Here is a 15,963-nt window from a genome sequence, read left to right as displayed (position 1 = left end):
ATGCACCACCAGGGAGGCCCCTTCATTGCTCTTTAGATTTCAGAGATAATTTTATATTGAAATGCCAATATCTAAATGTCAAACTAAAGGAGGTTGTTTATTTCTTTCTAGGCAGAAAAACTAATGAAGCAGATTGGTGTGAAAAATGTGAAGCTTTCAGAATATGAAATGAGTATTGCTGCTCATCTAGTAGACCCTCTTAACATGCACGTATGTATCTCTGATCTCACCTAATTTTTTTTTTATTAGAGATTTATTTTTATTTATGCATGTAAGAACTGGGGTTTAGGCCAGAAGTGAAGGGGATGGAGGGGTGAAGACAGAGTGGAGGGGAACAGCAGGCAAGATGGGAGAGGAGAGGTCTGCTGTGCCATGTGGGTTAGCTCCCTGGTTGGGGATTGAACTCATGCCACAGTGTCTGGCGATAGCTTGATAGTACTGAGACTTTAACCACTGCACCACTAGGGAGGCCCACACCTGAGATTTTTTTTTGCCTAGTATTTTACACTATGTCGAGGATTCTGAAGACTACAACCAGGTTTGATTACTCTCTAAGAGGAGTCAAAGGATTCAGCATAGTTGTGCTCATGGAAATGATTTTTGCAGCAAAAGGATAAAAAACAAAATCAGTGAAGAGGGACATGGGATGAAATCTAGAGAAAATCAGACACAAGGTTCTGAGTCTTTTTCCAATAAAATCACGTAGGATGTGCTTAGTTCCTGAGGCAACAAATTTTGATAACCCATGTAAAGTGCTATCCACTAGGGAAGCTTACAAGAAACATAATGCCCTGATTATAGAAACTCTGTATTTCTAACATTTACCATTCTAGACTACCAGAAGGAAACAGGTACCTAGCATGAACTATGTTGTTTTACAGTTAAGGGACAGTGGGCTGTTCTTACCCACCATGGTGAGAACTCTTCCAAAATCTAAGTATCCTTTTTTCAGCCAAGGGCCAACTTTACAAGCAGCCCCCCCCCCTTTTTTTTTTTAAGATTTATTTATTTATTTATACAAGCACTGGGTACAGTCAGAAGCGCAGGAGGGTGGGAGAATTCACCAGAACCAGAGGGGAGAACAGAGCAGGCAGACTGACAAAGTACACTGCTGGGGGGAGCAGCAGGCGGCAGGAGAGGTCTGCACGCCAAGTGGGACCGTAGCCTGGCGGCCGTCGCTGCAGAGTCTGCGGGCAGCTTCGCAGCCCAGCGCTCAACTGCTGCGCCACCGGGGAGGCCCTACAAGTAGCCCTTTCTAAGGATAACAGTTTCAGGCTGCTGTGTTACCCTTTTTTTGTGCATACTTGTGCTTTTCTGTGTTCACCTTTGTGGTATATAAAATGCACAGGCACATCTTGGAGATGTTGCAGGTTTGGTCCAGACCACCAAAATTAATTTGAGTATTGGAATGAAGTGAGTCACATGAGATTTTTGGTTTTCTCTTCATTGAAGTTATTTTTGCATTGTAATTTATAGTCTCTTAAGTGTGCAGTAGCATTATATCTAAAGAAGCAATGTACATACCTAATTTTAAAGAATTTTATTGCTAAAAAATGCTATTAACAAAGCTTTTAGTGACTTGCTAAAAAAAATTACTTGCTAAAGGTTTTGTAAAAAACTCAGTATCTGCAAAGGGCAATAAAGTAAGCTATGCCTGTACTGCTTTAAGTTGTGTGGACATTTGATTTGGAGTTTCAATTTAGATTTTTGTGGTAAGATATGGTAGACAATATAAGATCATGAATCCCAGTTTTTTTCATTAAGAGCCTTGCCAAGTTATTTTCTTTTTGAGTCTCAGTTCCCTCATGTATTTTCCAGAAATAATGTGCTATACCTGCTCTTCCTGTTATTTTGAGGATCAGAGTAAAGTAATTTATAAACTGTAAAATCCTATGTAAATGTATCAGGTATAGATAAATTTTGTAGGAGCTGGTATAAATAAGTAGAATAAAATAGGATGTCATCTTCAAATCTAGAAAATAAAAGTCTACAATGTCCATTAACATCTGTGAGTACAGAAACATACATATCCCGCATACATGTCCCCATTTGAATTCCATTTATAAATTTACAGTAGTGCTTACTTGTGATCCTACCGTATTACCTCTGAGTATGCCTGTACTAACAAGCTCCATTTTTTTGTCATAGCTACAGTGAAAGGTAATGTTTTTTCAGATTTGGTTGCAATTTTTCACCTTTTTTTAAGTCGTAAAGAAGATAAATCTCCTGTAAATCATGCTCTCACAAGCCCCATGATCAGACCCTTTGTTCTGTTAGATTAGATCTAGATTTTGTTTTTAGTTTATTTTTCCAAAAAAGTTTCATTAGAAGGCTTTAAAATACACAAGTTTTCTCTTTTGAGATTGCTTATCTCCTGTTTACAATTTATAAGAACACAGTTTTGTCGATTTTACTTTTGGCTAATAAGCTTGACTGGGTATAGACTTTATTTCTAAAATTCTTTCCTAGCATCATACGTGATTTTGGCACATTCCTCGTAAGCATTTCCTCATCCTTCAGTGGCAAATTATCTGTTTGAGCTGGTTATCAATCTTCTTGGCAGAGTATTTCTTCTTAAATGGAGTGAATTCAGCATTTTAGATTCCTACAGTTTTGAGTGATAGAGCTAGTGCTTGATTAAAAGTAGTAGGTAGTTGATTATTAAATTCCTTTCTTGCAGTTTCCTAACAATTGAATAATTTCAATGTTGCTGTCTAAAGTCTGTACTCACTTTAATACGTCATTTTAAGCTTTTACTTATGTGTAATTATAAGATTAAAGTTAGCCATGTGGTGGAATTTTTTCTTTTATTTTAGTGGGTAGACATTTGTTGTAAAATTCATTCTGGTGACATTTGCCTTTACCAGGTTACTTGGAGTGATATAGCAGGTTTGGATGATGTCATTACAGATCTGAAAGACACAGTTATCTTACCTATTAAAAAGAAACACTTGTTTGAAAATTCCAGGCTTCTGCAGCCTCCAAAAGGTATGACAAAAGTTTTATTTGCTGATTCATTAAAAATCAGTAGGTGGAAACTAGACTTGTGGTGATGAGCATATAATAGTATATGCAAATATTGATATGTCTGTACAACTGAAACTCATATAATGCTTTAAGCCAGTGTTACTTCAAGTTTAAAAAAAATTTAAAACCATTGAGGGGCAACCCTCATGGCACAAGGGGTTAAGCACAGCACTATGAAGCTATCTACAACCTCTGCAGCAGGGGTTCAATCACCTGCCAACCAGGGAGCTACCCTCATGGCGCAGCAGACTTCTCCTATCTCACCTGCTGCTCTCCTCAACAGTGTATTTCAGTGTATTTCTGTTCTGCTCCCCACTCTATCTCTGGTGAATCCTCTTATCCTCCCTGCCCCTGTGGCCTGTACCCCAGTTCTTATATGCATAAATAAATAACTTAAAAAAAGAGAAATCCATTCCTTCCAATATTTAAAAAATTTCAGCTGAATTCAGTAATCACTATTTTGGCACACAAGTTTTATGTTTGTGAATTTCATCATATTCCTTGTTTTGATGCATCCTAAAAAATGTAGATAACCTACAGAAAATAGATTTTGTAGAAGCTACTAAGACTTCTACATTTCCCCCCCTTGAATAGCAGTATTTATGAAATAAAATCCTTGTTCAAAACATTCTTAAAAATAGCTTTGAGGCCTCCCCGGTGGCGCAGCGGTTGAGCGCTGGGTTGCAAAGCTGCCCGCAGCCTCTGCAGCGCCGGTTCGATCCCTGGCTGCTCCCCGGCGACCGGAGGAGGGTCCCACATGGCGCGCAGACCTCTCCTGCCTCCCGCTGCTCCCCTCAGCAGTGTACTTCGGTCCTTCTGCCTGCTCTGCTCCCTGCCCTGGCTCTGGTGAATTCTCTAACCCTCCCGTGCTTCTGACTGTACCCAGTGCTTGTATAAATTAAAATAAATAAATAAAGCACAAATGTTTTTTAAAAAAAAATAGCTTTGAATTTTTAAGCCTTTACAAAGCACAAAATAATAAACTACTTTTATTTGGTTGTAAATGGTTATAAAAGTATTAGACTAAGCTCAAAAAACTATTTATGTAGTTTATAGTTTAAAGGTTGCAGAACTGATAAAGTCAAATGTCCCGTGTTCATTTGCGAAACCACTCACTTATCACTCTCCTTAAATACTTATATTGTAGAGTCCATTCTAAAAGAATAAAAAGAAAAGGTGTTAAATCTTTTCTTTGTGTGCCTTGAAACAAATATAACACACTAAAAGTACTACCTAAGCCAACCTGCAAAAAGTGAACAGTACATAAAGATTTGTACATCAGTAGTTCTAAAACCCTGAGAGTCAGGATGTGTGTGAGTGTGTGTACATGTGGCTAATCTGCATTCCATGTTAAATTATTAAAAATTCATTTTTATTTATGCATACAAAAACTGGGGTGTAGGCCAGAGGTGCAGGGGGGATTCAACAGAGACAGTGGGGAGCAGAGGAGGCAGCAGCAGGCGAGACCACAGAGGTCTGCTGGGCCATGTGGGTTAGCTTCCTTCTGGGTTGGAACTCATACCACAGTGGCTGGAAATAGCTTGATAGGGCTAAGACTTTAACCCCTATGCCACCAGAGAGTGCCCCCATGTTATATGATCAAAATGATAAGTGTAATTACAATTCCAGGTGTCTGTAGTCATCCTGCTTTCAGTTATTTGAATTAAATGGCATTGATTTTTTTTTTTCTATAATTCACATCAGCCATCCAAAAGGAAAGTGTCAATAGAGGTTTCAAATTATAAGTGATTCAAGTAAATTTTTACTACTTAAATGAGTTTCTCTTAAAAATTGCAAAGACAGGGCCTCCCTGGCGACACAAAGGGTTAAGTGCAGCACTGTGAAGCTATCCGAAGCCTCTGCAGTGCAAGTTCGATCCCTAGCCGGCCAGGGAGCTACCCACATGGCACAGCAGACCTCTCCTGTCTCACCCCCTGCTCCTCTCAGCAGTGTAATTCAGTCAGTCTGCCTATTCTGTTTCCCACTCTGTCTCTGGTGAATTCTCTCACCCTCCGCACCTCTGGCCTGTACCCCAGTTCTTGTATGCATAAATAAGTAAATCTTTAAACAAAAAATGTGAAGACACTACTCGTCAATGTTGATTTTACTGAAAAGTTTATGAATTTAAATTTTAAAATCAGCTTTAGAAAAGTTTAAAGAGATTAAGTTTGGCTGAGTCTTAAATAATTATTGAGACCTCTCAAAAAACCTATTTGTACTTAAGGAAAAGTTTGCTTTATTTTAAAGTGCTTGATATTTAAGAAAAAGTTAGATTTGTGGTATCAAGCTTAGGTTTCTCTTTTTGTAAAAGAAATTTGGGGAATAGGTCCTCCCTCATGGCCTAGGGGCTAAGTGTCAGCACTATCACCGCTAGTGCCTGAGATCGATCCCTGGCCAAGGAGCTAATCCACATGGCACAGCAGACCTCTCCTGTCTCGATAGCTCCTCCCCTTAGCAGTGTATTTCAGTAAATGTGCCTGTTCTGCTCTTCACTCTGCTTCTGGCGAATCTTCTCACCGCCACCCACCCCCCATGCCTCTGATCTATACCCAGTTCTTCTTCTGCCAAAAAAAAATAAAGAATAATAAATTTTAAAAGTTGAGGGTTTTATAAGGGACTAAGAAAAACAATAACTATAAGAAAGAAAATATCAAAAAACAACTAAGAACCAGAGACACACTATGGGGGGGTGGGGAAAGGCGGGATGGGGGTCAAAATAAGGAGGTTGCAATTGTATGGGGAATATAAAAATAAAATTTAAAAAAATGGTGGTTTTATTATTATCTTTTTCTTCCCTCATATTTTGTACTTCATTTTTATTACATGTTTTATTTTATTTTTTTAAATTTATTTTTTAATTTAAATTTTATTTTTATATTCCCCATACAATTACAACCCCCTTATTTTGACCCCAACCCCTCCTTTCCCCACCCCCCATAGAGTGTCTCTGGTTCATAGTTGTTTGTTGATTTTGATATTTTCTTTCTTATAGTTATTCTTTTTCCTGGTCTCTTATTTAAGTTTTCTAGATTTCTGCTATAAGTGAGACCATCCGGTATTTTTCCTTTTCTTTCTGGCTTATTTCACTGAGCATGATCCCTTCCAGCTCCATCCATGTTGCTGCAAATTGCATATGTTTATCTTATTTGAATGCTGAGTAATATTCCATGGTGTATATGTACCACATCTTCTTGATCCACTCATCTATTTTTGTGCATTTGGGTTGTTTCCGAAGCTTAGCTATTGTAAGTAGTGCTGCTATAAACATACATAATGTTTTAAATGTCTCCAAATATTCTCAATTTGTTCCCCACATGCCACATGAATATTTATTTATTTATTCATTCATTCATTCATTCATTCATTCTTTCATCCATCCATCCATCCGTTTATTTGTTTGTTTGTTTGTTTGTTTGTTTATTTATTTATATAAGCACTGGGTACAGTCAGAAGCGCGGGAGGGTGAGAGAATTCACCAGAGCCAGAGTGGGGAGCAGAACATATAGACTGACGAAATACACTGCTGAGGGGAGCAGCGGGCGGCAGGAGATGTCTGTGCACCTTTGGGACCCTAGCCAGTGGTGGGGGATCGAACTGGCACTGCAGAGACTGCGGGCAGCTTCGCAGCCCAGCGCTCAACCACTGCACCACCAGGGGAGGCCCTCCAACTTATGAATTTTTAAATTTTTTTTATTTTTTAAGTGTTTATTTCATTTTTTACACACATATAATCCGGGGTCTAAGCCAGAGTTGCTGGAGGTGAGAAGATTCACCAGAGATGTGTGGGGAAGAGAACAGGCAGATCTACTGAAATACGCTGCTGAGGGGAGCAGTGGGCAAGACAGGAGAGGTCTGCTGCCCCATGTGGGTTAGCTCCCTGACAGGGGATCGAATTCATCATAGCACTGAGACTTTAACCCCTGCACCACCAGGGAAGGCCTTGTTTTAGTTGAAAATAGTTGGTGATGATTCCATATTCAAGACACTAGTTGTTTAGATCCTTTTTATATTAAAATAATTGACTTAAATTGAATTTAGCAGCAAACTGCTATCAAGGCAACATATAAGTTAATAATACAGCTTTATTTGGGAATAAAGATAGGAGTGACAGTTTATGTTCATTTTAAGAAGAGATCATTATCTGTTTGGAAAAAGGCACAGATCTTTTTATCTAAAACATAAATTGAGCAATAATGAAACGGCATTTTCTGCAATCTATTTTGAAATTGTCAGTTTTCTCTAAACCATTGTTGAAGTGCTGTAGTGCTCTCCTAGCTAGTGGAAGTGGAAGTGATTTTGTCTGCAAGAGTGGTGTGAATTTGGATGTCAAGATGATAGGATTTAGTATCCTGAACTGAACCTTTTCATGAAGGCAAGGGACAAAGAGTGCACCACATTTCCAAATACTCTGAACTTAGATATGTCACTTTCATCTTCTGCTATCAAAAAAAAACTAGTGAAAACAGGAAGCTAAATTAGAGTGGTTAGTGTGGGCAGAATTGGTATGTTGATTATAACGTGAACTTTAAGCACAATGTCTTTTCATTCTCTTTTTTTTTTTTTAAGATTTATTTATGCATACAAAAGCTGGGGTACAGGCCAGAGGTTTGGGGGGGTGAGAGGATTCACCAGAGACAGAGTGGGGAACAGAACAGGCACGTTGACTGAAGTACACTGCTGAGGGGAGCAGCTGGCAAGCCAGGAGAGGTCTGCTGTGCCTTGTGGGCTGCTCCCTTGGCCAGCCCGGGATCAAACTTGTGCTGCCAAGACTGCTGACAGCTTCATATGTTGCATCTTAACCCTTTGCATCACTAGGGAGGCCCCACATGTCACATTCTCTTTAAGGAAATAACGAAATAACCTGTTAATTTCTAGGTGTTCTTCTCTATGGACCTCCAGGCTGTGGTAAAACCTTGATTGCCAAGGCTACAGCCAAAGAAGCAGGTTGTCGATTTATTAACCTTCAGCCGTCCACACTGACTGATAAGTGGTATGGAGAATCTCAAAAGTTGGCTGCTGCGGTTTTCTCCCTTGCCATAAAGCTGCAGCCTTCCATCATCTTTATAGATGAAATAGGTAAGCTGTGTTTTCTACTTGAGCATTATAAAATGCCATTTTAAAGGGTGGTATTTAGATGACTAAATTTAGTTTTTAACATTTACTAGGCCAAATTAATAAAAGAGAAAATTGGTAATCATCATCCTAATATGTTACATGTGATTTCTGTGCTATGGAACAAACCATAGTGTGTCCATTCCCTTGCTTGGTAATTTTTTGTTTTCCCTATTACAAACAGCAAGTACTGTGCATCAGTGTACATGGTTCTTTATACATGCTTGTCCAGGATAGATACCTAGAAGTTGAACCATTTGACTATGTGATGTTTCCATGTTCAGCCTAAGACTTTTAGTTCTTCAGAGTGGTTAAACCTGTTTTCACTCTCTCAGCTGTGTAGTTTTCCTACATACTCCCTAAAATTGATTTTTTCAAATATTATCTTTAATTTGTGGCCAACTTAAAGTGTATCTCATCATTAATTTATTTTGTGTTTCATTGCTTTCTAGTAAACCTGGCATCATTTAATTTGTTGATTAGTCTTTTGTGTTTTCTGCTTGAAACTGCCAGTTTTTCTTGGGGTTATTTGCATTTTTCTTAGTATTACCTTGTTGATGTTTTTTATTGCTTCAAATATTTTCTAGACTGGCTTGTCTTTTCACTTTATGGTAGTTTTTATTATAGAGATTTAAATTTAAATATAGTTACAGTTACCATTCCTTTTTGATTTATACTTTTGTGTCTGTTTTACAAATCCCTGCACTACCTTCATGTCCTTTTAAAAATTTGTAGCATTTGGAGGGACTGTTATTTCATCCTTTTCCAAAGCATATCTTTTCCCCCTAAATCACAACTTGTATATTAGTGGACTCTGTTTTTGTGCAGATCAATATTTTGTTCTGCTCCTAGTGCATAAAGTTCATAGTTAATAAAATTATAATTAAAATTATAGATTTGAATTAGTTATGCTATTGTACTTATGAAATGTTATAGACTGGATAGAAACATTCAAAAATAGGTATGGATATGTATTACTTCGGTTACTTATTCACCTTTCTCATTCACTTACTCTATTTTGGGGCTTTTTTATGTGCATCTTGCACTCAAGAACATAGAACTGGACTTTGAAATGTTTAAATTTTTAACCAGGAAGTGTAGTTAGTTGGCTTTCGTTTTGATAACATATATTTGGATTTATTTCTATCACATTACTCTGTGCTTCTTAGTCGATCTTGTATACTTTTTTTTTCTTTATTCCTGTTTTCTGTGACAGCTTTAGATTATCCTCAACTTGCGATGGTTCAGTTTACGATTTTTCGACTTAACTGTGCTGTGGAAGCAATACATATTCTGTAGTAACTGTACTTTGAATTTTGAATTTTGAATGACATGAGCTATCAGTGCTGTTATAAAATAGCCTTTGTGTTAGATGATTTTCCCAACAATAAGCCAGAGTAACCTTTTTGGACTCATTTAAGGTATGATATTTGGTAGATAGGTGTATTAAATAAAATTTTGAACATGATTATTTTCAATTTACAGTGGGTTTATTGGGAAATTTCCCCCATTGTAAGTCATGGAAGATTGATATTCTTGGCCCATGTTTGCCATATTTTTTTTCCTCACTGTTCCTTCTTGTACCCTGCTTTTTCTGGATTTACTATCCTTATTGAAATCTTTCAAAGTTCTTTGAAAAAGATCATGATTATGGTGAATTCTGTCTTTGTGTGCTGATAGCGTTAATCCTACCTTCACTCTTAAATGATACTGCTTTATTTTCCTCAGCATTTTGAAGCTACAATTCCCTTGTCTTTCCCGTATTTTTTTTGTTGTTGTTGCTTCTAAGAACTCTTACAGTTTAATATTTCTTTGTAATTTATTTTTTCTCTCTAGCTACAGGTTTTTATCTTGTTGTTTATGATTATGTTTGTTTGAGGTCTGTATTATTTATTCTGCTAAGATGGGCTGTGGTTTTCAATCTGAGAATTTGGCTTTTATTAATTCTGGAAAATTTCTTAGCCCCTATATATACATATATATATTTTAAAAGATTTATTAATTTTTTTTTTTTTTTAAAGATTTGTTTATTTATCCATATAAGCACTGGGCACAGTCAGAAGCACGGGAAGGTGAGAGAATTCACCAGAGCGGGGAACAGAACAGGCAGACTGATTTAATACACCGCTGAGGGGAGCGGCGGCCATAGCAGGAGAGGTCTGTGTGCCATGTGGGACCCTCGCCAGTGGCCGGGGATCAGTCCGGCACTGCAGAGGCTGTGGGCAGCTTTGCAGCCCAGCGCTCAACCGCTGCGCCACCAGGGGAGAACCAAAGATTTATTAATTTATGCAGACAAGAACTGGAGTATAGGCTAGAGGTGTGGGGGTGTGAAAGGATTCACCAGAGACAGAGCAGGGGTTAGGACAGGCTGATTGACTGAAATACACTGCTGAGGGGAGCAGTGGGTGAGACAGGAGAGGTCTTCTGTGCCATGTGGGTAGCTCCCTGGCTGGGAATCAAACCTGTGCTGCAGTGACTACAGATACCTTCATAGGTTACGTCTTAACCCCTGTGCCACCAGGGAGGCCCCACACTATATATCTTTAAATGTAAGGCTTCATTTTTTTTTTTTAAAAAGATTTATTTATTTATACAAGCACTGGGTACAGTCAGAAGCGTGGGAGGGTGAGAGAATTCACCAGAGCCAGAGCGGGGAGCAGAACAGGCAGAGCGAAGACACTGCTGAGGGGAGCAGTGGGTAAGTCAGGAGAGGTCTGCTGTGCCATGTGGGGTTCTCCCTGGCTGGCAGGGAATCGAACCAGCGCTGCAGAGGCTGCGGACAGCTTCGCAGCGCGGTACTCAACCGCTGCGCCACCGGGGAGGCCCCAAGGCTTCCATTTTTTAAAAACATTCTTCAACTTCCTACTTAATTGTCAGTCTTTTTCACATTTTTATCACCTAATTCTTTATCATAGCTCATCAGTTCTGTAATGCACTGTTTTGTACAAAACAGTGAAATTGGGATAGCATATTATTTAATTGGCAAAGTTTTTTTCTTTTAGTATCATTTAATTGGCAGCTTTAATTTTTTTGGTACATCAGTGTCTAAGTAAGTTATAAAAAGCAACTCCTGGCCTCCCCAGTGGCGCAGTGGTTGAGCACTGAGTTGCGAAGCTGCCCGCAGCTTCTGCAACCCCGGTTCGATCCCTGGCCATCAGGCGAGGGTCCCACATGGCACGCAGACCTGTTCTGCTGCCCGCTGTTCCCCTCAGCAGTGTACTTCGTCAGTCTGCCTGTTCTACTCTCTTGGCTCTGGTGAATTCTCTTACCCGCCCGCGCTTCTGACTATACCCAGTGCTTGTATAAATAAATAAAATAAAATAAAATCTTTTAAAAAAAAAAAAAGCAACTCTGCTTGATTATTTAATATCACAATCTTTGGGTTGTATTCTGTTCACTGTATTTGAACTTTAGACCTTCTCTGTTTCTTTTTCAAAATTTTTTTACTGTAGCATGCTCTTTTGTTAAAATTTCTATCCCGGGCCTCCCCGATGGCGCAGCGGTTGAGCGCTGGGTTGCGACGCTGCCCGCAGCCTCTGCAGCGCGTTCAATCCCCGGCTGCTCCCCGGACACCGGAGGAGGGTCCCACATGGCTCGCAGACCTCTCCTGCCGCCCGCTGCTCCCCTCAGCAGTGTATTTCGGTCCTTCTGCCTGCTCTGCTCCCCGCTCTGGCTCTGGTGAATCCTCTCACCCTCCCGCGCTTCTGACTGTACCCAGTGCTTGTATAAACAAAACAAACAAACAAATAAATAAATAAAACATGCCTCTATAAAAAAAAAATCTTTAAAAAAATAAAATAAAATAAAATTTCTATCCCTTTTGTGTTTTTGTATTTAAATAAACTTTTTATATGGTTTGTTTTACTGTTCTGTTGATTGTTAATTTCCTTTTACAGTGTTTTATTTCTGTGTCTCTCTGACATTAGATGACTTATGGCTTGTTTTATTAGAGAACTTGTATTAGATAAGAAGATCCAGAGTAGTTTTTCTCTCTTCCACTTAGAACTTCTGGGGTCTAATTACTTAGTACTAATTTTTATGATAATTTCTTGGCTTGGATTTTACTGTATGAATACGGTATACGTTTAGACCCCAAGCGTGAAAATCCAGGATATATGTTTGCCATCAAAGGATCTCTCTTGTCATGTAATGTGTTGTTTGTAATCACATTAACTTTTTTTTTTTTTAAATCTTGGCACCTAGCACATTATGTAGCTTTTTTTTTTTTTTTTTTTTTTTGGTGGGACCCTCGCTGGTGGCCGGGGATTGAACCAGCGCTGCAGAGGCTGTGGGCAGCCTAACAACCCAGTGCTCAACTGCTGCGCCACCAGGGAAGGCCCACATTATGTAGCATTTTGGTGCCACTTTTATATATGTGATAGACTTCAAGTTGTAGTTTTAATGCTGAAAGTGGAAATTACTCAGAAATTTCAATGAAGGGATAAAAGACAAAACATCTGAAATAGGGGTTGCCCAGAATCTAGGATTTATTTTTGTTACCTTTTTTTCATTCTTGGATGTACTGCCTTTCAATCTTTTCATTCTAGAAAAATTTTTTTTCCCCATTTAAAAAAGTATTTGGGCCTCCCCAGTGGCGCAGCGGATGAGCACTGGGTTGCGAAACTGCCCGCAGCCTCTGCAATGTCAGTTCAATCCCCAGCTGCTCCCCGGCCACTGGAGGAGGGTCCCACATGGCGCGCAGACCTCTCCTGCCACCTCCTGCTCCCCTCAGCAGTGTACTTCGGGCCTTCTGCCTGCTCTGCTCTCCGCTCTGGCTCTGGTGAATTCTCTCACCCTCCCCGCGCTTCTGACTGTACCCAGTGCTTGTATAATAAATAAATAATTTTTTTAAAAAAAAAATAAAAAAGTATTTGTTCATTGTAATTTAGAAAATGTTTTCCCCCGTTTCAAAAGTAATTTGTCTTCATTATAGACAATTTATAAGATAAATGATTCTAAGTATCATATAGATAGCTAAAGTTACTAGCATTTCAGGATATTTCCTAAAAGGCTTTTTTACCATGTATTTTATGCACATGCGCTAGGAGGTGTATTTTAAACCATTGTCTGTTCGACATTTTCTCATTTAATGGTATTTTGAAATTTTCCAATGTTACCTCTTTCAGTACCAGATATTTTACTTTTTTTTGTACATGTTGGCATGACTGTATTTTTAGGCGAGAAAGGAAGATTATGAATTGTGTTTTAATTTGCTGAAATTGTAGTCAAACTCTTTTACTTGTACTCTTTCATGAAGTTATGAGCTTTTGATTAAATGATTTAAAATCTTATGGTGAGCAAATTGTTAGTTTCTAATTTTAAGGACTTTTTCCTTCTAGACTCCTTTCTACGAAACCGTTCAAGTTCTGACCATGAAGCTACAGCTATGATGAAAGCTCAGTTTATGAGTCTCTGGGATGGACTGGATACTGATCACAGCTGCCAGGTATTTGAAAGAAATCTGCCTTGTGCTGTTCATAAAACAATTGTTGGACTAGTTAAGCTTTTTACAAACTCTTTTTTTCATGATTATTTTTACTTAAGTGATCAGGATCTGAGTTTATGGATTTACCTAAATGTCTGAAACAAATTGAACAGAAGAGAGAAAATCAGGGTAGAGCCCCTCCTTGGAGTTCTTAGGACCATTATGGTGAGGAAAAGGAAGTATCACTATTGGCTGTGGTTTTTCTGTATATGTTTCTTTTTTTTTTTTTAAGATTTATTTATTTATTGGCCTCCCTGGTTGAGCGCCACACCGTGAAGCTGTCCGCAGCCTCTGCAGCGCAGATTCCATCCCGGCCAGCCGGTGAGAATCCCACATGGCATGGCAGACCTCTCCTGACTCACCCGCTGCTCCCTTCAGCAGTGTATTTCGTCAGTCTGCCTATTCTGTTCCCCACTCTGGTGAATCCTCTTAATGCATCTGGCCTGTACCCCGGTTCTTGTATAAATAAATAAATCTTTAAAAAATGCATACAAGAGCTGGGGTGCAGGCCAGAGGTGCGGGGGCTGAGAGGATTCACCAGAGACAGTGGGGAACAGAACAGGCAGATTGACTGAAGTACACTGCTAAGGGGAGTATTAGGCAAGTCAGGAGAGTCTGCGGTGCCATGTGGGTAACCTCCCTGGACTCTAGATGATTTGGTGGTGGTGGGTGCACTACTATGGTGATATAGAGTATTGGGGGAGATTATATTTTTCCAAAATACCAACAATAATGTAAGCCAATGTTACCTCAATTTAGAAAATTAATTTTTAAAAGTCCTTAAAAAAGAATGTCTAAAATTATTATTCAAATCAATATCATAAATTTTAACTCCCTGAACAAACAAAAAAGTTTAAAAAACCATTACCAACATTTAATTAAAGAAAAAAAGCATTGTCTTTGCTTGCTCCTTCAATTATCTGTCAAATGAAAATAAATACTACTAGGAATAATGGTTCTGAAAACTCATTCAACTGTCTGTTTTCTTGGCTTTTAAAAAAGATTAAGTTTTTTGCAAATCTGCAAAAAAGTAAAGAAATTAAGCTGACTTCCACAGTGAAACCTATGCATAAGGGCGGTAAGTAATGGTAGAAGTTGACCACGTACCACACAGACAAGCACAGATTTTACAAGATGGGGTACATGTTGGAAACCTTTCTTCTCTGATGCTTCAGTTCTATGGTCAGCTTTCAAGGGTTAGTTTTTAAGCTTGTATTCATCTGATCCTTTGTTTGGTTTCTCTGTATTCCACATACAAGTGACACCATCTGACATTTATCTTTCGCCTTCTAACTTATTTTACTTAGCATTATCCTTTCCAGCTCCATCCATATTGTCACAAGTGGAATGAGTTTATCTATTTTTGATCCCTGAATAATATTCCAATGTATATGTATACCACATCTCTATCCGCTCATCTGTTTTTGGACACTTAAATTGTTTCTATAGTTTGTTTATTGTAACAAACATAGAAGTGCAAATTTCCTTTTAAATTAGTATTTTTGAATTTTTCAAGTAGATGCTGAGGAGTGGAATTACTGGGTCATATGGCATATCCGTTTAATCTTTTGAGACACTTCCATTCAACTTTCCTTAAGGATTAGACCAGTCTGCATTCCCACCAAAGAACAGAAGGATTCCCTTTTCTCTATACCCTTATGAACACTTGTTGTTTCTCTTCTTTTTGATATGACTGTTCTCACAGGTGTGAGTTGGTATGTCATTGTTAGTCTTGATTTTTATTTCCCTGATAATAAGTAAAGATGAACATTTTTTTCATGTTTCTGTTGGCCTTTTGTATGTCTTTTGAATAGTGTCTGTTCTTTATTTGATTGGCTTATTTTTGTTGTTGAGTCATGTGAGTTCTTTATGGATGTTTGATATCAGTCCCTTGTTAGATGTGTGGTATGTGAATATTTTCTCCCATCTAATAGGGTGTCTTTTCCTTTTAGGAATAGTTTCTGTTACTGTGCAGAAGCTTTTTATTTAGTTTAATATAGTTCCAGTTGTTTATATTCTATTTTATTTTCCTGACAGTTGGAGATAAATCCCTAAGGCCTTAACTGAAGCATCTAAAGATTTATTATTTATATATACAAGAGCTGGGGTGCAGGCTGGAGGTGCAGTGGGTAGGGGTGAGAGAACTCACCAGAAACAAAGTGGGGATCAGAACAGGTGGATCTACTGAAATACACTGCTGAGGGGAACAGCAGGTGAGACAGGGAGAGGTCTGTTACGCCATGTGGGTCACCTCCCTGGCTCAGTGGCTACGGATAGGATAGCTTCATAGTGCTGACACTTAACCCCTTGCACCACCAGGGAGGCCCCAACTGAAGCTT

At 38.7% G+C, this 15,963-nt stretch overlaps 1 protein-coding gene across 3 annotated transcripts in view; it reads left to right on the top strand.

The window, feature by feature from the left end:
• ATAD1 (ATPase family AAA domain containing 1) overlaps positions 1-15,963 on the top strand; it is a 67,944-nt gene that overhangs the window by 30,558 nt on the left and 21,423 nt on the right. For all 3 annotated transcript variants that reach the window (XM_037496059.2, XM_037496058.2, XM_054690006.1), the window contains exons 3-6: positions 112-210; positions 2,868-2,988; positions 7,903-8,103; positions 13,479-13,585. In XM_037496059.2, coding sequence (XP_037351956.1) covers positions 112-210; positions 2,868-2,988; positions 7,903-8,103; positions 13,479-13,585 — 528 coding nt within the window. The remainder of the gene's footprint in view (positions 1-111; positions 211-2,867; positions 2,989-7,902; positions 8,104-13,478; positions 13,586-15,963) is intronic.

The sequence above is a fragment of the Talpa occidentalis genome, unplaced genomic scaffold, assembly GCF_014898055.3.
Source record: "Talpa occidentalis isolate TD23 unplaced genomic scaffold, MPIMG_talOcc4v2.1 talOcc4.8, whole genome shotgun sequence".
NCBI lineage: Eukaryota > Metazoa > Chordata > Mammalia > Eulipotyphla > Talpidae > Talpa > Talpa occidentalis.
Note: the sequence above shows the minus strand (reverse complement) of the source record. Positions and strands in the feature narration are given on the sequence as shown.